The sequence below is a fragment of the Anneissia japonica genome, unplaced genomic scaffold, assembly GCF_011630105.1.
Source record: "Anneissia japonica isolate Jap-2015-1 unplaced genomic scaffold, ASM1163010v1 scaffold597_len517326_cov190, whole genome shotgun sequence".
In the NCBI taxonomy this organism is placed as follows: Eukaryota; Metazoa; Echinodermata; class Crinoidea; order Comatulida; family Comatulidae; genus Anneissia; species Anneissia japonica.
This window is the reverse complement of record NW_022699214.1, coordinates 266,615-288,619: the sequence shown is the minus strand read 5'-3', so window position 1 is coordinate 288,619 and position 22,005 is coordinate 266,615. Positions and strand designations below refer to the sequence as shown.

Here is a 22,005-nt window from a genome sequence, read left to right as displayed (position 1 = left end):
GGTGGTTGCCCGGCCTGTGGTGGTTGCCCTGCCTGTGGTGGTTGCCCGGCCTGTGGTGGTTGCCCGGCCTGTGGTGGTTGCCCTGCCTGTGGTGGTTGCCCTGCTTGTGGTGGTTGCCCAGCCTCTGATTGTTGCCCGGCCTGCGGTTGTTGTACGGCCGGTGGTTGTTGCCCTGCAGCCATGGGGACTTCATTACCTTGTTGTGGTGGGACCTGATTGGCCTGTGGGATTTGATTGCCTTGTGGTGGTACTTGGTTGGCTTGGGGGATTTGCGCCTGGTTAGCATTGACTGCATTTATTTTAGCTTCTTCTTGTAATTTTAGAGCTTCTTGATTTACTATTGGTTGTTGAGCCTGTTCCTTTAAAAAACAATGGAAATAATATTTAATTCCCAATAACACTGTTACATTATCCAATAACACTATATTTTAACCAATTAATGAATGACTACAATACAAAATGACATGCTAATGACTTTTAAAACAAAATATTATATTATCACATCCAAAATATTATGACAAAATAGATCACAATAACAATCACACAGGTATGAAAACAACTACAATTTATATTGTTTAGGTTTTACAGTATATGAACATGTTATTTTTAAATATTAATAAAAAAAAAAACCCAAACAAAATTAAATTTCAGAACTTTTCAAATTCTTCATTGCATAAACACTGTAAAAAAAGTACTACAAAATAAAACCAAGCATTAAAGCTAATTGTGCATGCTCACAAAATATCTTGGTGTGCATACAATTTTATTTTACATGTATATAGTAAAGCATGAAGTTAAGTTTGGTTTAGGTGGGCCCAAGAATTCTGTTAGTCCCAAGATATTGTTGTCTGAATAGTAAATAAATAACGATGTGAAATTGATTTTATTTTATTTTATTTACAACATATTTTACCAGGAATACATTTCAGTAGCATAATCCAATATAGAATTACAGAGTTTTATGCACTGTTTTTCAAATGATCCTGGAAGCGTAATGAAAATATTTACAAAAACAATTTAAAGACGTTGTGAAGAATGTGGGATTAAATTAAATTTTAAAAAATTTATCTGAAATAGTTAATAATCCAATAGCATAGTGATGTCAACACCAATAGCAGCCAAAGTAATATTGGGTGAGATAAAGTAAGGTTGACGTAAACTCAATGATAAATAGTCCATGCTTAGGAAAAATGATTGCTCTACCAATTAATAACATTTCTTTTGATATTAGCAGAATAATGATAAAATTTTTTAAAAAAAACCTCTCCAATCAAAATGGCCTTGACAAGAGGATCACAAATACATCTAGAGAATAAAACTCCAGATGTAATTCTAAGCAGTGGTGGCTCCAGAAATTTGCCAACGGGGGACTTTTGTCAGGGTAGCGGGACAAAATCATTCATGGGGAGAGAATGAATGGCAATCTTTGGATCGGCAAATTAACATGTTTAGTTTTTGTCGTTGGAAGATGGAAGTCCATGCTTGTCTGTTGAAATAGCAATTACCACCCCCCCCCGCACACACACCCTTCCCTTTCCGGCTCATCTGACGACACCACTGATAGTAGGTCCTCTGATCCAGGAACCATTCAAAATGAACATCAAAAATGTACTAAAAACAAAGATATATTGTCTGTGTTGACTTTAAGATTTGAACAATACATTTTTAAATTCCAATTGTTTCCTTTTTATATTCAAGTATGTTAACGTTAGGTAAGAAGTGGGTAGTCCCACATTCAGTACTGAACATAGGGGAATGAGCTGTTAGCTCATAATATTAAGTCTTGCCATTGCATGGCACTTCCTTTCCATGCTGCCTTTTTAACGTCCGTGGTATATTTCAACCAGGTATCTATCTATACTACTGGGTAGAATGAGACAAGCGCAGGTAAAGTGCCTTCTCCAAAGACACTAGCAAAATGCACAGCGAGGGTTTAAACACTTGATCTCGAGGTTGAGAGCCAACCGCTTCCATCAGGTTAATATTACCTTATGATTAAAAATATTCCGTGTTTGAATTGCATTTTTTAATACAGTTTCCCCCACATTTTACCACAGACAATAAATCTTGTGCAAGATGTGTACCGTACTACTGAAGCTACAAAATGTAATATGAAACTGAACAGTGAAATGTTAAAGATACCTATTAAACGCTCTTGACTGTTTACTACAAGACAATAACAATGAAGACAAAGTTAGCATAGAATATGTATATAGACAGGGATGTGCATATTAAATGGTGATGTTTTTAAGATTCGATTCCCTCCTCCTTAAGAGATGAACTCTGACCCAATCAAAATATTTTAATTGTACTATGAAGGTATAAAGAAGGGGAGCTGGGCCTTAATCGGCTGAACTGTTTCTCCTTCGAGCACCCTGTCTCATAGATATCCCTCCCACCACCAATAATTTTTTTCGAATGTCCATGCACATCCCTTGAAACAAGTATTTGTACAATTAGAAAGAATGCTGATACATAATTATGTGAAGCAAAGCATTAAACCCTATGTTACTGACATCATAACACCATGTGACATGCCTTCACTACTGAGCAAAGCTATGCAAGCGGTTGATACAGTTGAGTGCCTCCAAAACCCAGTCGCAGTTTACAAAGCTTTTTTAACTGCCATAAAACATAACTTGATAGGTCGTTGCTCAGTAACAAAACAATATCATGTGGTACCATGAGGTAGCAAAGTGGTGCTTTAGAAAGAGATATTTTTATTCAAAAAAATTAATTTCGATCAATTATATGGTAATTAATATTCCCTTATTATATTTAATAGAAAATAATTAATTTTAATCTACTCCGCACCCCAATCTTCACACAAAATATGGCTCAGGTATAGTAATTTCATTGACAGATCAAACTAAATAATTTATTCGTTTTTGTAGGAACTGGTTTCACACAAAAAATAATGAATCCTAAAATCTGATACTGTTTAACTTGAACTTATTTTTGAAAAAATTTGCTTACCTGCTTCTTCTGATCAATAGCATTGTTAGCTGGGTCAAACTTGAGTTTATCATTTCCCTGTTGCATTTCTGTCAGTTTCTTTTGAGCAGCAGCCTAGCAAGCAAGACAACAAAATTAACCTTTCACCCTTAAAGGCAGGCTCCAGAGGAAAACAATTTTATGATATGTTGTACAATTTTTCTAAGACACAAAAAGGATATTTGATGGAAAGCTTGGGAAAGTTGATACGGATTTATAAATTATTAAAAAACTTGGAGAAAAGGGGTGTAACCGCTCTTTTTCCACCTTTTTTAATCAATCTAATAATTAAATAAATAATAATTATTTATACATTTTTTATTGCATAGATTCCATAATAATCAAGTGTGCAGCACATTATTAGATATTCGGTAAACATTCTTAAGAGGAATAGGTTGTATAGTTGCAGACATCAACCAGATACTCAATTGAACTCTTTGAGAAAAGATAAGCTACCTTGAAAAAAAAAAAACTGGCTGGCATTACCAAGGATAAAAAGTGCTTGGTAACCAAGAGGAAAGGGCTTTTAAATGCTCTTTACTTTAATAAAACATAACATCCCCAGCATAGTCACATAATCAGAATTTAAGTAATATGTGACATCAAAATTAATAGCTTACCTGGTCCAAAACAACCTGTTCCATATTAACAGCCTGCTGTTGTTGTTTTATATCTTTCTGCAAGGTGCCCTGCTCCATCTGCATCTTTTGTTTGCGAGCCTCAAACTCTTCCCGTTGTTTCTGTCGCTTTAGCTCCTTCTCTTGCAATGTCTTCTCATAGCCTTCCAATTCCTCTTCCTCAAACATTTCTTCCTGTTGAAGATCCTAAGAAGTGAAAGGGAAAAATATGTTGATTAGTGTTGCTGAGGGGGCTGAGTGGGAAAAATAAAGCAAAGTTGACATCATTCCTGAAATCAGTATTTTTTTCATATTTTTTATGAATGAAAGTTGAAAAGAAAAGAAGCATTCTCTGTAAGTTTTGTTTTAAGAGAAGGAAGAGTCAAAAGACATTGATAGAGAGGAACATAATGCATTAGATATTGATGAAATATGTTTTAAATTTCAACAAAAGTAACTTGAAAACACAGTTTAATGGGGAACCAAGAAAAAATTTTAGGAGTGTCTTTAAGTTTGAAACTAACTGCTGTCATAGTTATGACAGAAAATTGGAATTGTTTTTAGGTAATTAGTACTGGTACCAGCCACCAAAGCTTTCTAAGAACTAATGAACCAAATATGAAAAAAAATTAAAACCTTGGATATAGGGAAAAGGCAGATTTTAGAAGAATAAAAAGAAGACTCTTTAAGGTAAATTAAAAGTAGTTAAATGTTAATGTAAAGTAAATGAAAAAGTTTTCATCCTATAGGGAACAATTTTTTCTTAGATAATGCTAAGATTTTTTTTTTAATAAAGAAAAACTACAGCAACTAAGGAAGGGGCAAGATGGTAAAACTATAATCTGTTAACCAATATCTTACCTTGATTAAGTCCTTGACAAATAGTGATAATTTGATAAAAAATATATTTATGAACAAAATCATGTAAACTATTACGCAGCAATCATGAACTTAAACTAAGAATATATTCTTAAGGGCTAATTGGTCTTAAGTCAACTATGACCCATCATTTCAAAGCTTACAATGTGGAGGATAAACGTATATTAAAAAATTCAATTTTTATTGTTTGGTCCCGTTTTATATAGAATGAATGAATGAGTGAATGACTATATCAAACATCAAAATATCATCAAAAGAAATTAAAAATTTATCTACTTTAATTGAGCTACTTTTTTGCTGCTATTAATTATATCAATGTGCAAGGTGAACTTAGTAATCTAATAAAATAATAATGCATTGGCTTCTTACTTCCCATCCTTCGTCCTTTTCAAACTGGCTCTCATCGGTAGCTTTCAAAAACTCCTCTTTGCTGACTAGTTTGTTCTTATCTAAGTCAATCTGAAAGAAAATTAAGATAAATTTATTAAAACTGAAAATATGATCACAAACAACAGACTCTAGATTGTAAACATTAAACACATAATTATAAGACTGTTGTGGGGCAAATAGCTTAGATCAAAAGTACGAACCACTAAATAATAGGTAGATTCCATGTTTCTAGTTTTTGTATGAGGGTTTGTAGAACAATACTTTTAACTTACCATGTGTTTTCTTTGTTAAATATGTACTATCAGTCAAAGACAGGAAAGTACCTCAACAATTCAAGTAAAATTTTGAATAGCTCATTTGAAAGGATCAAATAAGTAGGGGGATTCGGCAATGTTTGGCAATGTTTGACAGCCGGTCACGTCACCGAATCCGAATCCCTCTTTTATTAGCTTCCAACGATAAACAGATCAAAAAAAGTAATTTTCACTGACAAAAGAATACAGAAAAGTTATCTAACTGTCCAAAAACTGATGGGGGATTTTTTTTTTAATTAACATTTTTAATTTTAAAGTTAATAACTTACTCAAATACACAAATTAAGCAATTCAAATGTGCAATTATAATTTTCAAATTTTTACCTCATGACTTATAGTACTATTCTACAATCAGTGCAAAAAAATCATAGGGGGCCTTAAGATGGAAATTTTTATCTAGAATTTTATTAGTAATTGAATAATAAGTAATAGGTTACTGTACCTCTGCAAGAACATGTTCTCTCATTCTGGCCAGCTCTTCAAATTTTTCCTTTGGGTCAGCTACTGAATCTTTGTATATTTTCTCAACCTAATATTTAATCATTTATAGAATCAAATAATAATAATAATAATAAAAATATTAACGACGACGGCGGCGGCGACGACGACAACGACAACAACAACAATAGTCATCTTATTTGGCACACGTACCCATTTCTGGCAGAGCAGCTCGCGGCACCAGAAATTGTTTTAAAGTTGTATAGCTACGGTAAAATTTAGCTGAGAGAAGCTTAGCTTTAGTCGGCTAAACTGATGGCGGCTACTGTGTGTATGTTGAACTATGCCAATCGCTGCTCTTCTTGTCTTTCAGCTGGAGGGCTGAAGCACAAGTCTCAATAGCTCACCGTCTAAGCCGTTAGTCCTGTTTGCAATATGGCCCATGTGCATGTTAAAGAAGGCAGTACACTCCACAGAAAAGAGTAGTTGGATAGTCTCCTGGTGTTCTGCCAAAATCATCACCAGAAGGAATGTATTGGATATAAGTGTTCTTCAAGACTTTTGTGGGTTATCGTTGGTGCTGGCACAAGTAAATCCAATCCAAAACATAACTTTAAAAATTCAATTAAAATATGTTGCTGCTCATTAACAAAATAACTTGGATGCACTGATGCACATGCAACTTCACTACAAATCTAGTTGAGGCCATATATGTCAAAAGATCCATAATTTCTGAAATGGGATATTAATTATTGTGTACCTGAGTACACTAAAACAGTTGTAAAATTATTTTAAACTGGTAAACTTCATTTCTAAGTCTACTAATATGCAAAGTGCTTTTGTATTTGTATTTATTTGTATTACCTCTTTGATAAATAAAGCCTCAAGTTCAAATGGATCGAGGTTACCATCTCCATTGGTATCATGCAAGGCAAAGAACGTCCTTGGATTGAAGTCCTCCTTGTCGAGATGGTCGGTTTCTTCCCACACTTCCTCAAGCTGGGCTTTGCTACCCTATAAAAATGTTAAAATATGTCCGTATTACAACAGACAGGAAGACTTAGTAATGTATACTTTACGTAATAGTTTTTAATCTATTCCAGTTGTTGTAAGGAGGCGGTTTGGTGCAGCGGCTGCGGGTCTGTTTCTCAACCTTGAGGTCGGAGGTTCAATCCCTCGCTGTGCATTTCCTTAGACTTTACCTACGGTTGTCTCTCTCCACCCAGGAGTACAAGTGGGTATCTGGTAGATTCAAACACAAAATGCGCTGATTACAGCTGCAACATTATGGAATTCTCCCCAGGGAGCTGAGAATGTGTTCCAAATGTGCTTCATCCAGTGACCAATGGTGATAATGTGAAGCACTTAGTGGCCTTGTGTGCATTAAGCGTTATATAAGTCTAACACATTATTATATTATTATTATTCATACACAATAAAATTGTATTAGGATGGCTCACTCTAAATGATTATGTCAACAGGTGGGACTGTTTACTTTTAAATGTGTTCAAAAACATGCACTCAGCAGCTCAGGTCAATCTAAAAAACCACACCCCTTCACTTATGGGCACGGGTACTGTTTTTGCCCTGCGACTTTTGTACACACTTCCTGCAGCCATCCAAACCCGCCATACTAAACCATAAAACCTTGAATAGAAGCCTAATGAGCTTAATCTCGAGAAGAAGCCCTTCTTGAGTTGAAGTCCCCTCTTTAGTTTGCAATACTAGCCTCAAAAAAAGCCCATCTTGGGATTCTCTTCAAGATTTCAAAGTAACAGAATAAATTTAAAACATGCTTGGTTTTTACAGTAGTTCAGGTGATTTAATGCCGGTTAATACACTCTATGATATAGATTGATGTTACAGTGGCCCTATTTATTGTTTTATAGTAATAATTCCAAAAATTTACAGCATTCATTTTGAAAAGAAGCCCCTCTTTACTTTGTAAAAGTAGCCTTGAAAAGAAGCCCATCTCAAAAAGAAGCCCATCCAAAGTTTGCCGAAAAAATTAGAAGCCCTCTTTATACCTTCTTATTTGAGGGGTTAGTCGACACCTAATATATTATATGATGTTACTTACTGGATGTTTTATTTTGTCATGTTCTTTGAGTTTTTTCTTCTGATCTTGATATTCGTTTTCGGCAGCCTTACGGTGCTGTTCGTCCATTTCTTTTAATTTCTGCCTTCTTTGAAGTTCTTTTTCCATTTCATAGTTTTTAAATTCTTCACGTCGTTTCTTATCTGCAGCATCTAAATCACTTGTTGCCTGAACAAAACATTGTGGACGTAATTGGATTGGTACAAACATAAACTGATGAATGTTCTACATGGATGAATGTTGATAATGACAATGACAATGATATGATGATGATGATGGCAATAAGGATGATGAGTGACAAGAATGATGATGAAGATTATTATAAAACAAGAACAATCGTTAAAACTGAAACAGTTAATAGATGGCGCAGAACAGTTTTGAAATGTAGGGGAGTGTCGTGAGTCCACACCCACATCAGCCCCACCATGGTTGGGGCTGACATGTGAAAATTTGTACCCCTAAATGGCCAGAAATGACACTCTAATAGTAAAATTCATCATCATGTACAGTGCTCTTTCGTTAAATTTGGGTCATTTATGCAGTTCATTTCAACATCTTTCAGGCATCTTTTTGACTTGAAATTACATTACGACCTAAAAGTGGGGGAACCACCTAAAAAATATTGGGGGGGAGGGTGTCCTACCGCCCCCCCACCCCCTTCATGATCTGCGCCCATTTAATAATTTATAAATTTATAATTTACTGGTATAAAATGAGATAAAAATAAATTAAATGCTAATATTACATGTATCAAAACAAGGTAATGAAGACATTTGTTTCATGCAATAGTGTAAGAAACACATGCACTGAAAATACTACATATCATCAACTTGCTGGTGTTTTAACATTTTAGTGTCATATACAGTTCTTGAGCTACAACTTTATCATGCATTTTGTGCAGCCAAAATGTTCATATTTGGACTCATCTAAATTTAAATGCTTACTATGATCACATACATTCAAACTGATACTTGCATTGTTTCAACACAATCTATAGTCTGCTTCAATTTCACCATATTTTAGAGTACCACCAATTATAAACTAGATTTTTGATACGCATAATTGAAATTAATGAACATCTTGAGAGAAATGTATTTCTTAACAGTTTGGATTATTTCAGAGATATTACTATATAACAATGAAGGTATTAAATGAGAATACCGAATCACAAGGCCATTCTGATCTACTGTAGGATAGTATGAAGGATAGGGTATAAATTATATGAACATTAGAAATACTATAATTTGAACAATGAAGAATTACATGATTTTGAAAAACATCAGTCAATAAAGAAAATAGGATGAAAATTAAGATAGCACAACAAATTGTGCAAGGGTAATAAAGAAATAAGAAATCCGTATTTTTGAAAAATTGTGGATTTTTGTAATGTTGATTTTTGTCGTTCCAATGAAATATAAAAATTAAAAATCAATTAAAAAAAATATTAATTGAAATATTAAAAGGGTATTATTAGTAAACAATTTCTTGCAAGGGTATGATGCTTCATATTAGTATAACACATATGCATAATTTCAACAGAATTGTTTACCTTGCGCAGAAGATTTGTGAGATCTCTTTCGTTAAAGGTGTCTGGATTTTTAGGATCGACATGCCCAACAAGATTCTCAAAACTTTCTTTGGGATTACTTCCTGGGATCCCTATTAACAACAACATAGGAGGCATGCAAAAATGATTCAACTGAGAATATTTAAACTTAAAAGAAGTTAACATTGTGAAACATGAGTGATGTACACAATACTAGCAGTAACTTACAGTTTAGAAGAAACTATTGTTGTATATGATAATGAGAACTTAAACTGTGCAAAGTTTTTTGTCAAAAAAAACCCCTTTTTCACCACATTTATAAGGGCCCGTAGCTTTTGAACAGTGTGTTATATTTCAGAAATTCAAACTGCAAAATGACCAGTGCATGCGCAGTGAGTTTTGTAGATGTGATATAAAAAAATAAATTAGATTTTTTTTCATTGGGATACCTACTTTTGATAGCTTACGCCTGATTTTGGCATCTCAAGCGTGACAAACATACGAAGAGACAGATTACATAATCATCCCACATGTTCATGTTAGTTATGTGATTATACACTCATGGGCCATGTTTTCTTGAATTGTGAATTTCTAGGTTTGATCAAACTATAGAATTACGAAATAAATAATGGTGGTGTTGTGCATTATAAAAAAATTCCATTGCACATTTTGTTTCAAATGAATTCTTGAGCAAAAAATTACTATAGTTTTCTAATTGTAACTTATATTTACTTTTATTTTGCATTTGAATGACCATTTGCATGGTGAGTTAGTGAAAAGATTTTAAAGGATCAACTGCATCGGAGTTTGCAAGTTTCCTTTCAACTCTACAGATCAAACACTGTAGTTTGAGAATAGTTATAGCAGACAAAATCTGACAGATATTTTGACAGACGTCAATCATATATTTACAGGATTACAAGCTCTTTAACATTGATCCCCTATTAAATAGCTTTCAATGTTTATAATTTTCAACAAAAACATGTGACATGCCTAAATATGGTAATGATGACATCATATAATATCATGACCATATATAGGCACATCATGACTATATATGGGCATTAGTGTGGGCAAATCTTAAGGATGTACTGTATATGGGCTCACATAAATTATACTACATGAACATGTTGGACAATCAATTTAAAGGATAAAATGAAAAAAAATGGAGTTTTTTTAAGGTTTACACCACCATAGTAACAAGAGCTACTTTCGACAAGCCTTTTTTTATACCTTGTTTAGTGAACCTGTCAACGCAAATATTGATGATTTCGAATAAAAAACAAAATTTTATTTTTGGCCAATTATCGCACTCACCACCACGCAAAAATGGATAATTTAAAAAAAAAATTATGTTTTAAAAAAATTTTTTATTATGCCCTCCTCTGCCTTGAAATCTCCAAAGATATATGTAAATTTGAAGCATTTCACAATCCCATTTTACATTCACAAATAACAATTTATTTTTATTTTCTCCTCCGTCCGGATGTTTTTGGCAAAACTATTTGCTAAATAAAAAAAAACAAAATTTTATTTTTATTTTTATTCCGCCCTCCTCTGATGATCTTAAAAAAAGTACGCGGAACAAGGAATAAAAAAAGTCTCGCCTTACAATAATTAGTTGACCAATGATAAAAAGTTGCACAATATTTGTTGTCTACATCTACTGTACATACTACATAAATATGTCAGATGATCAATTAAAAAAGAGGATAAAGGAAAAAAATAAAGCATCAAGGATTACGCCACCATAGCTACAAGATACTGTACAATAATTAGTTAACCAATGAGAAGCGGTGATGAATAATGCATAAAACTTTGCACAGTATTTGTTGTCAATTCCATCATATTGGTACCTTGCTTATCAATTTTTGTAAGTCTTGAACGTTAAAATTGTCACGAGAGCTAATGTCCACATGTCCGACTAGATTCTGCATGTTGTATTTACCTGTTGGGCGTCCTTTAATATATTTGATCACAAAAAAATACCATAACCAACGTAGAAACAATATATTTAGATATACATTTTTTAAAAGTCTATAAGAAAGGGAAAAAATATAACATAAACACCTGCAAAGGGTAAGGATTTATCATTCCGGTTGTAAAATGATATAAAACTTTGAAGGGCAAACAAACAGTGCGGGGATGTATCTAGGGAAGGTGCATTGTGTACGATTTTAATAATACTTCATATGTCCATATTACTCATGTGAATGAATCATTACTGCAATGTGTTCTATTTTTGTTGTGTGATGTGTATTAAAACATCAACCATCAGTATCATAATAATTATTAATATTATTATCATTATAATTATTATCATTATTATTATTATTATAATTATTATATTACAGTAACTATTATTATTTATATTTCTTAAAATCTCTGTAACACTTGCATTATTTGCCAGAAAAAAAAATTCTCCAAACTGGAGTCACAAAATATATTTACAAATTTCAAGCAAATCAGGTTTTGCTTTAATTATACATGTGAAATAAAAAAAAAATCTGTAGGCCTATTTTAGTTATTTTAACATTGGCTTCAACCAAACACGTATTGAAACAGGTGAATTTTCATATAAAATCTACAGTATATTGAACAATTTAATTATGCAGATATGCTAATACTGAATTGGAAATTCTCTAGGCATTTTATAACCACATCAATATATTCTCTAGAACCTGTATAGAGTTTTCAAATTAATTTTCTACACTGCTTTGTAAATCTGTATTTTTCCCACGATGTTAATTAACATATGTTTGGATGAAACAGATGTTTACTTTCAGAGTATTAAAAGTAAAAAAAAAACGAAAGTTCTTATCTAATCTGTATTTCTAAATTTTAAATTAAATAAATAAAATAATATAATAAATAATCAAATAAAATATAAAAAGAAAACAGATAACCCAAATTAAATAAAGAAATCAAAACAATCATTTACATAAAATAATTGAAAATTAAAAAAAATAAATAGCCAAATAAGGGAATGATGGGATGTATAATTTAAAAGCAAATTGAAATGAACAAACATTATACAGATTCTGAAAAACCTGTGAATAATTTATTATTTTAATTTAAAATAATTAAATCATAAAAGATAAAATTTTAAAAATTGACCAAAATTAATATAAAAATTAAATTAAGAAATCAAAATATTAAAATCCATAACATGAAATAATCAGATAATCAAAAAAGGCAGAATAAGGGATGGATAATCTAAAAGGAAAATAAAATCAGATTTAAATAAACAAAAATTATACAGATTCTCACAAACCTCTGTATAGTACAGTTTATCAATGAATTCTTGTACTTGAAACAAAAACATTGGGAGAAATAACATTTAATGTAAATACACAATTGATTTAATGTTAAGGGAAAAATAATGAATACAAAAATTACTTTATTTTTCATTTACACTTACAAAAACAATACAAATATTAAACATGAAGTGATGCCACTACATTTTGAAAATTTCAACACATACTGTACAAGAACAACAAGAATGTTTCGACAGGGCATCCGGTCCATTTGTTATGCCACTACTGCTGCCACTTCTCACCTATTAATTCTGATAATTTGATGGTGCCCCTCCCCTGTTTCCCTCCTCCACACCTCCCTTCCCAGTTTGAAAAATTCTGAATCCTCCCTTGTTTACTACCACATTGATACTTCTAACTACATTGCATTACTTACCAGCTTCTTTTTCGACCATCTGCTTAGCAACAGCTCTAAGTCTCTGTACTTCCATACGTTTGAGTTCATCAAGCTGACTGCGGAAATGACCTGGCATCTGGTCCAATTCTAAAGCAAGTTTTCCACTCTATGTGTCAAGAAAAGATAACAATAATTATCTACTACTAATGATAATTGGAAAGAAAATTATAATTTCATTGGGTCAACATTTATCATGATTTGATTTTGTTGAATCGTTTTTTTGAAGCATTCACTCATTCAAGTACTTTATTCACCAAATTTACAGTCAAAACTAAATTACATGGATGTTTACATTAAGAAATACAATACAAAAACAAACAAAGAACAATCCAGCAGCAATTAAAAACCCACAATAAAAAGCATACAAACATTTTAAAAATACCAATAATAGACAACAGCAAAAAAAAATTCAATAAAATGTTGAAATTAAAGATTCATTGTACAAGACAATAAAAAAAGCAATATCGTAAATTTTATAAAAAAGAAATTTAGTTTGATGTTGTTGAAATGAATACTTTGTTGGTTAAGGTACTTGCTTTACAAACCCAGCGTCCTGGGTTAAATTCCTTTGACTGCCCGGACTTTTCTCATGACTAAAACAAATCCCCTCCCTAGGCCTTGACATGATTATTTTTCTTAATGACTTTCTGTGTGTTACTAGATGAGAGTCGTTCTTATTTAGTTTGTCATTGTGATTTTTTTAAAACTTCTGATTGTGGCCATCCCATTCAGCTTTGTGTAAACGAATAAAAATAAGAATATCACCTTTAGATCCTCGAGATTACTAGATTCCATTTTCTTCCTCATTTCAGGATCCTTCTCTAAAACACTAATAACTTGGCGCAAATATTTGTCATACTCTAGTCCAGTGTCCTGTGAGGGGAAAAAATGTAAGCAATTTCATTCTATGTAATAATTTAAGGATCGGTTCCCACCTAAATTAATTTGCCCATATATAGGCATGATGATGTCATATTATGCCCATATACTGTATGGGCAATTCATGTATGCATTACAGAGCTTGGAAACAGATTGCTCACCATATCATCCTCCAACTTCTCTTCAGAAGAAACTGGCTGAACTGGTTTCATATCCACCACACTAAGTGCACAGAGCACCAGCAGCCATATTAACTTCATATTGATCTAGAAGAAATAATATATGTAATAACCTATGTGATATCATGTAGGCCTAGAAGTTAAGAGGAACTTGTTCATTCCTGAAAATAAAATAGTGCACCCTTATATCTGATGGTTTTGTCACCAGTTCCTTTTTGTTTGTTGTTAGATGTTTACAGTATTTTACTTTTGCACCAGCACTGGCTCTGTCTCTAATCTAGGCTATATATGATAGCCAAAAATTGTTTTTTTAGTATTATCTCGTCAAGATCCGCATCATGTCAGGCCTAGACTCTTGTTACGGTAGCCGGGCACACAGCACACAGGAGGTCCCAGCCTGCTGTACTGTAGCCTAGGTTAGGCCTAGGCCTGACTTCGGCTAGGCCTAGTGTACTGTAGGCCTACTTACTTAGCCTAGCCTACTAGTCTAAAGAAAGGAGGTTGAACGAAAAAAGATGCCTAGCTAGGGCCTAGCCTATCTTATAGTTACAATATACAAGTTAACTCCTTACCAAATTTAAATATTATTGCAACTCGTCGTTCTACCCAATATTTAGCCTTTTCTCTTAAAATATAAAGTGAAATATTGTTGTTGTCCCCGTTTTGCTCAATGCTCCGTAAGGTTGACGTGGAGATCATACACAATTTTGGATATTCACACGGTTGTTGGTGTATTTGAGATACGGCAGTCGTGCAGAGTTTAAAGGTTATTACAGGTCGCTAACCTCAGGGCAGTGCACCAACTCTCCTCCATATCTTCTTATAAACACAACATGTATAATTAATGATAAAAATACAAATTATATTTTCAAAGATAAACTAACTACAAAAACACCACAAAGTGTAATTAGCTGCTAAAAATCCAAGGAGCCCACCCATGTCTCTGAAATATATTATTTCTTTGATAAGAGAGGAGGAGGAGACACATACGCCATCATAACTACTAGAGAAATGGATTTGATTGGTTACATCTGTTAATTTGGCTAATGATTGACAACATGACGTGACATTTGTTACTACACTACTAGGCCTGCATGAAATGAATTAACGAAACATAAACTTCGCGGTCCAGTGGTCTAGAAATAGAAGGCGTGTTTACTTTTGTGTTCATATTCCATCGAAAGAGGCTTATCGGGCTTGTAAATTGTTGTTCGTTTTCACAAAAACTGAGCCACAAGGTGAGTATTGACCATCTTTTGCAATTGAACAAGAAAAAGTGTTTTCACATGAATGTTTATGTTTGGACAAAATTATAATAATTCTCTAGCAAGGCAAGCGTTTTGATGTAATAATAGGCTAGCCTCTAAGGCATAGGCTTTACAACTATGCACTAGGCCTAGGCCTAGAAGTGTTAGGCTAGGCCCCAGCCTGGTCGTGGAGTTGTTTGTGTAGCCTTCAAGCTAGGCTAGGCTAGGCCTGAATCTCAGAAAGATTAATTGAGGTTTAGGCCGAGCCTAAACCTAAGCCCGGTGCAGATATATTACGTACTGTATAAATTTAAAATAATTAAATAACATTTACATACAGTAACTAAGGGCAAATAGAAAAATTTATTAGATATATTTTGGAAATATTAATGCGGGAATATTAAATTTAATTTTTTTTTTTACTAATTAATTTTTTTTTTTTTTTTTTTTTTGTCGCATCATTTATTTTAACTACATATAAACAACTTTGCAAAAAACAAATGCTCACAAAATATAAATGAATTGGCTCAAAATTCGGCAGACTCCAAACTCTTCCAATTGATTAGATCAGACGTTGGGATCACCATAAAGTTGAAAATGCAAAGCCCATTCTTTAAACTTGTTTACTGTCGCTGAAAATAAACAGCTCGCTACTACAGTTAAAAATAGACAAAACAATAGTCACTAAAGAGACCGCCCAGTGGGCTGATCGGATCGTTAATTCACAGCGTGTAGACTCTCGTGTTCACAGCTGCGGCTAAATATAGGCAACACCGCGGTCCATCCCTAAAGAGACCCGCCCAGTGGGCTGATCGGATCGTTGGTTCACAGCATGAAGACACATGTTCTACAGAGACTCTCGCTGCTAAAAATAACTCATTACATAATGCATTACAAGTGGGCCATCTTCCTTGTGAGGGGTGTGTTTGGTTGTAATGGTTGTTGTTGGGCAAAAATTAACCTATGACATCAAAAAAGAAAGTTTCTAAGCAAAGGGTGGACCAGCTCGAGGTAAAGACCAAAGCCTGTGCCCATGCCTACTATATAGTCACAGCTGCAGTTGTTTAAATGCATCTGCCACTTCGAAAAATGTCATGTTCGTTCTGTTCATGCACACAGGAATCCCTGAGTTTAATTCCACCTCCCCCCCCCTTCCAAAATACAAAAAAATGCCTCCTGTCCTCATCAATTAAAAAAAAAAAGTGATATCTACTGTAATAATTTTTTCTTTGTGCCCTAATGAGTTGTTATTATTATCACTAAACTACACTTCAACTTATCCTCATCCCCTCCCCAGACCTCAGACCCTGCCCCTTGTTTATCCTAACCCCTGTATTTACAGTAAGATACAATGCACTATTTACATTACAATATTTACAGTTGCCACATGCAAAATACCTCCTCATCCCCACCACCTTTCCCATCCCCGCCACCTTTCCCCTCCCCACATGCCATACCACCAGCATCTTGGTAGTGAATATACAACGGATTCCCAAGCCTAAAAAAACCACCTTCCAAACAATAAAATTTCTTTATACTTGGTCACATTGCAATCATGTAATTAACAGTTTTATATAATAATTAAACAGTTGCAACGTTCCTTGCCTTCTGCTAAAAAAAATGGATTTTAATCGAGTGTATATTTCAGACGTCAATCATACTGTAAGTAAAAGATGGATGAAAACAAAACAAATTCATAACCCTTCTTTGAACATTAATCTGCATGTTGATGTATGACATCAGCAATATCCAATGAAAAAAAGTGCAAGCCCACCATTGAACAAGTGACCAAAGCTTGGAAGTGTGATGTCACGATTTGTAATATACCTAATAGGCATGATTACCTAGGCCGAGGCTAGACAAATATACTCCACCCAAAAATGTCAGAAGTATCATGAGGTTTTCAGTTGCGCAGATCATTTCTCAAACTAGCTCAAATTTCCGTGGAAAATTGCTAGAAAAATAGGTACACAGAATCATAACTACTGCTTATCACATTTCTATTTCTATTAACTTGAAGATTAGGTTAAAAAAGCTTAATTTTCACCAAAATCTTCCCTTATTTTTTCAAAATGCGCAGACAAATTTCTAGGCCTAATTTTTGTGCAGAGGATATTTGCCACATAGGCCTTACTTTACAGTCTGGCACCAGTCATAAGTTCAGATTTTGATGATATATAGATTATTTGTACAGGTAATTATGTAATTAATGATACCGAGCATCTGTTCTTTTACTTTTATTAAAAGGGTGAGCAAGACTTTTTTATCTTGTTTAGCGAACCCGCCGCTAACCAATGAAAAAAATAATGTTTTTTCTTTATTTTATATTACATCTGCCGCTGCCTTGAAATCTCCAAAAATAAGATATATTTCTTGCTAATTACATAAATTTGAAGTTTAACCATCCATTACTACACTGTTTACATTCACCAATAAAATTTTATTTTCGTTTTCTCCTCCATCTGGATGTTTTTGGCAAAACTATTTGCTGAATAAGAAAACAAAATATTATTTTTATGTTTTTTCTGCCCTCGTCTGGCGATCTTTAAAAATATGACTCGTGATACAAGGTATAAAAAAGTCTTACCTTATTAACGGTTGTAGAATTGTTAATCCTAATCCTAAAGTTTGTCCAACTTTAAAGCTCTCTAGGCTGATATACAGTAATTTCAGTGTGATTGGACTCTACTAAGAGTATGTGTTACTCAAATTACTCCTTCCTATGTCACTCAGTGATACAAGGTCTCTAAATCTAGGTTTATGATGCCTTTGCAACTCAACTCAATAGACAGAATTACTCGCCAAAGATGACGTCATCGTGATTTTGATGAGTTTACTCAAGAACACAAAAATCATTAAAACAAAGGCATGAGAGTTATACACACTTCACAATTTAGCTAAATGTAGGAGTAATAATTTAATGAGTCCAAGGTACAACACTAAGATGCATCTGATGATTTGATCTCATTGATGATACTATTTGTGGTCAAGCATTCCTTTATTCTGTCGTCCATACAATATATATTTTATCTACTGATAATAATATTAATTTTTGTGTGAGCTTGGAAAACTTGAGGTTTATTGAAAAGGTAAACTTCCCATTAATACTTTGACCGCCAGGGGTTTGAAAAACTAGTATCAGCCACCACCAGACTTTTTAGCAAATTTTTACACTTTCCTGAAGAGCAATAATAATAATAATAATAATAATAATAATAATAAAACAATATCAATTAAAAATCATTAAAACATTTTTTTAACTTACATTTGAACAAAACAAAAATTAATAGATATAATGAAATAATTTTGAATATCAGGATGGAGGTTATTCCACAATCTCACAAATCTAGTCGTCTTTTTTTGTCGAGTATCTATCAGCTTTCTATTTGTCTAGTCGTCTTTTTTAAGTAGTATTTTACCATTGCACCGGCAGGTGCAATTTAACAAAGACTAACCAGTCGAATACGGCCATTGTTATATTAAAACTTTGTCTTGTAACCTAAAAAGGTATTGTTACCAGAGTGTTTAAGAAGTTAACAATTTGAATGTATTGAAAGCAAAAGTATTCAGGTCCTTTGCATCTACTTGTTTATTGCTTAAGTAAGAAAGATGATTTTAAATAAAATGGCAGTTGACCCGGAAATTCTATATTTGTTGTCTTTACATAATCATTCACTAAATTATTTCAACATACCACATACCGTAATACACCTGGTAGAACTAATGCATTTGAATATTCCTTGTTTGTGAACTTTCCACGAATTTTGATGTTCGTGATGAAGCCTTGTACAATTTTGGAGGGTTTAGAAGAGCTCTAAAAGCTTGTTATCGATAGCATTGAATTTTAGAATATTTCTTTGGTTTTTTTTTTTATTAAAAAAAAATTGTTTTTATGTACTTTCAGTTGGGAAAGCCACTCGATAGTGTGCAATTCTTTGAATTGTTTACTTTTAGTCACCTGCAGGAACTATTGTACTTTTGTATATTTTCCTGGAAATTGAATAAAATAAATAAAATATATAATGTAATGTAATGATACTGTATAGGCTTGTATTGTAAGTTTATTTAGCCTGAGACAAATGTCTCCGTATAATCTGATTGTGTATTTATTCTCTATTTCTTCTCTTTGTATACTTATTTGGACATTGTCTGAAATAAAAGGAATTGGTTGATTGTTATTGTTCAATCATTTGTAATAATTATATTGCCTTTACCTTGTTTGATAAGATGAATTGAAACTAAAATTCATTCTTTTTACTTCCATTGTTTTAATATGATCTCATGTTTTCGGTATATTTTAAGATTTAAAAAAAAAACCCCTTTTCAAATCATTGTTTGTTTTTTTTTTTAAATTGTATTCATGTTTACCATAATGTACCTTAAAAAAATAATAATATTAATGTGCTCAGTTTTATAATTTGTTCACTTTTGTTAGATCTGGAAATAAAATGGCATGAAGAAGATACATTTTTGGAAATACATGTTCTGAACCAAAATGGCACAGCAAACAGAGGAACAATATGAGGAAGAGCTTAGAAAGGCTTTGGCCATAAGTGTAGAAACAGCTAAAAGCGAAGCCCTAACCAGGCAGGGTGCAAAAGGACAATCATTTCACCAGCCAGCCACAAATCAACCCTCTATAAAAGAGTCTCGGGTTCCAACAGGATACAGCCAACAACCTGATTTAATTAAATTTGACTTTCAACACGTGCTTGGAAACACAAGGAGGGATGGTACTAAACCATTGCCATTTCCAAAGGATATAAGTGACAATTTTGAGCCGATTTTGTCTTCCAGTCTGCCATCTTCACGGAAATCAAACTTGGAATATTTGGAAGATGCATTTCAAGCTTTCAATTTTCAATCCATTAGCCAAAGTGATAATGGATCAATTGGTGCTTCTTCCACTCCTACGATTATTACCCCTATTAGTGTAACTAGTTCTAGTGTGCCATCTGTAAGTGCAATAAAATCAGAGAAAACATCACAAACCACAATTAACAATTTTGAAGATTCTTTTTGTGGGAGGAGTAACTGGATTAATTTTACAGACGATCCATTTCAGAAGAGTCGATCACTGCCTGTAAGTCCTGACACCCAGAGAAGAACATCCAATGATCCAGGTGTTCATCGGAATGCCACATTTCAAGTAGAGCCTCAGCCTATATTGAATCCAGTAAAGACTCCAGCTGCAACCTTCACAAGCTATCTCTCTGCCAGCCCTGATGGCAGTGACTCTAAGCGGAAGCTTGCAGCTACTTTACCACAGGTCGGGCTAGGATCTCAATCTTTTGTTAGCTACCTCCAAGGTAGTCAGTATCCAACATTACAAACCCCTGGAAGAGGTTTCTCTGACATGCACCAGGCTTTGCGACCATCAAAACAGTCATCTAGGAACCCCTTCACAGCTCAAGTAGTCAATCCCAGTGTTCGAAGGATCAGCAGTCAGCCAGATTTCCAAGCCTTTAGAAATACAAATTCCAATGGCCAACTTCCACCTTTACCACCAAAAGATAATACTCTTTCCCGGCACAATAACAATCTCATTGCCCCTTTACAGACTCAAAAACCTCAGCCTCAGAACAGTCACTTTTTAAGCAGTAATGGACCGGATTTGATACAATTTAATCCTAACCTTTCATTGGTAGCGGAGGATTTGTCAATCAGTGACTTCGATCCTCTCATTGCGAAAAAGCCCCAACCAAAGAAAGTTGAAATAATTGAACCTGTCGAAACAGACAGTCCATTACCTGTTGTCTCCAACGGTGCTACTGTGCGCCAAGATAAACCATCTTTGCCACCAAGATCAAGCAGCGTCCGTGCTAAATCATTCCATGCCGCTGATTCAGAAGCACCTGCACTACCTGAGAGACCCAAGACCATGCACAAGGAATCATCAGTGCTTACAGATTTTCAAGTTCCAATGTGGCAACCTCGTTCTTCCGTCACATTTGAGTCTTCACAGAAAACACAGGTAATATTTTTCTGTATGTTTTTTGTCCATTTGTGGATAAAATATTTGTCTTATAATAAATTATGTTCCAAAAGTATGTCAACCTGACTGTTTTTACCATTGTCAGTGCTTTTTTCACTACAGGTATATATATATTTATATAAATATAAGTTTGAAAGGCAAATGGGAAAAACCCATAAAACAGTAAACGGCCATATAATGCAAAACAATTTAAAATTAAAACGGAACAGTAGACAAAATTCGATCAAAATTACAAAATAAACTAAGTATCCACTGGAAGGAATCCCAATATCTGCAGACAGATCCGTTTCGGCCTTCCAGGCCTCATCAGTGCAGCTAGGGTACAGAGCCAAACTAAACGTTCGACCAGCTTGGGTAGGGCCCAAGCTAGTCCCACGACCACTAATGATTACAGAGCCAAACCAAGGCAATATATACACAGACCAGGTGTGAATGCAAATAGTGGAATATAAGCTATGCGGCTCGGTTGCAGTAGATACAGAGAATATTTTGTCATTCTTAAAGCGTCCTACAAAATTCTTACGAGACAGCACTAGTCCGCAAATTTGTGAACAAGATCAGAGATCTAAAGATGCAATCTCTACCGTGCATCAATGGCGGCGCTGGATCTCAATAGAGATTCTTAAATAATATATAGTTAAAAGGCAAATGGGGAAAACCTCATTAAACAGCAAACAGCCATATAATGCAAAACAATTTAAAATTAAAACGGAAC

General features: G+C 33.8%; 2 protein-coding genes across 8 annotated transcripts in view; one reads left to right on the top strand and one right to left on the bottom strand.

Annotated features, from left to right (window-relative positions):
• Nucleotides 1-14,778, bottom strand: part of LOC117102875 (nucleobindin-2-like) — a 20,047-nt gene extending 5,269 nt beyond the window's left edge. Inside the window, exons 1-14 of one of the 6 annotated variants that reach the window (XM_033243316.1) lie at nucleotides 14,621-14,776; nucleotides 14,031-14,135; nucleotides 13,756-13,863; nucleotides 12,970-13,096; nucleotides 9,280-9,389; nucleotides 7,713-7,898; nucleotides 6,497-6,646; nucleotides 5,637-5,723; nucleotides 4,860-4,949; nucleotides 4,473-4,484; nucleotides 3,615-3,818; nucleotides 2,977-3,069; nucleotides 2,143-2,166; nucleotides 227-359 (exon numbers count right to left, since the gene is read on the bottom strand). In XM_033243316.1, the coding sequence (XP_033099207.1) occupies nucleotides 2,164-2,166; nucleotides 2,977-3,069; nucleotides 3,615-3,818; nucleotides 4,473-4,484; nucleotides 4,860-4,949; nucleotides 5,637-5,723; nucleotides 6,497-6,646; nucleotides 7,713-7,898; nucleotides 9,280-9,389; nucleotides 12,970-13,096; nucleotides 13,756-13,863; nucleotides 14,031-14,129 (1,269 nt within the window). In that variant the 5' untranslated portion in view covers nucleotides 14,130-14,135; nucleotides 14,621-14,776 and the 3' untranslated portion in view covers nucleotides 227-359; nucleotides 2,143-2,163. Of the gene's footprint in view, nucleotides 1-226; nucleotides 360-2,142; nucleotides 2,167-2,976; nucleotides 3,070-3,614; nucleotides 3,819-4,472; nucleotides 4,485-4,859; nucleotides 4,950-5,636; nucleotides 5,724-6,496; nucleotides 6,647-7,712; nucleotides 7,899-9,279; nucleotides 9,390-11,132; nucleotides 11,237-12,969; nucleotides 13,097-13,755; nucleotides 13,864-14,030; nucleotides 14,136-14,620 lie in introns of those variants that run through there. The other 5 variants (XM_033243318.1, XM_033243317.1, XM_033243314.1 and 2 more) reach the window with 5 other exon arrangements.
• A 358-nt stretch (nucleotides 14,779-15,136) lies between these two features.
• Nucleotides 15,137-22,005, top strand: part of LOC117102874 (phosphatidylinositol 4-phosphate 3-kinase C2 domain-containing subunit beta-like) — a 36,644-nt gene continuing 29,775 nt past the window's right edge. For both annotated transcript variants that reach the window (XM_033243311.1, XM_033243310.1), the window contains exons 1-2: nucleotides 15,137-15,286; nucleotides 19,731-21,269. In XM_033243311.1, the coding sequence (XP_033099202.1) occupies nucleotides 19,791-21,269 (1,479 nt within the window). In that variant the 5' untranslated portion in view covers nucleotides 15,137-15,286; nucleotides 19,731-19,790. The remainder of the gene's footprint in view (nucleotides 15,287-19,730; nucleotides 21,270-22,005) is intronic.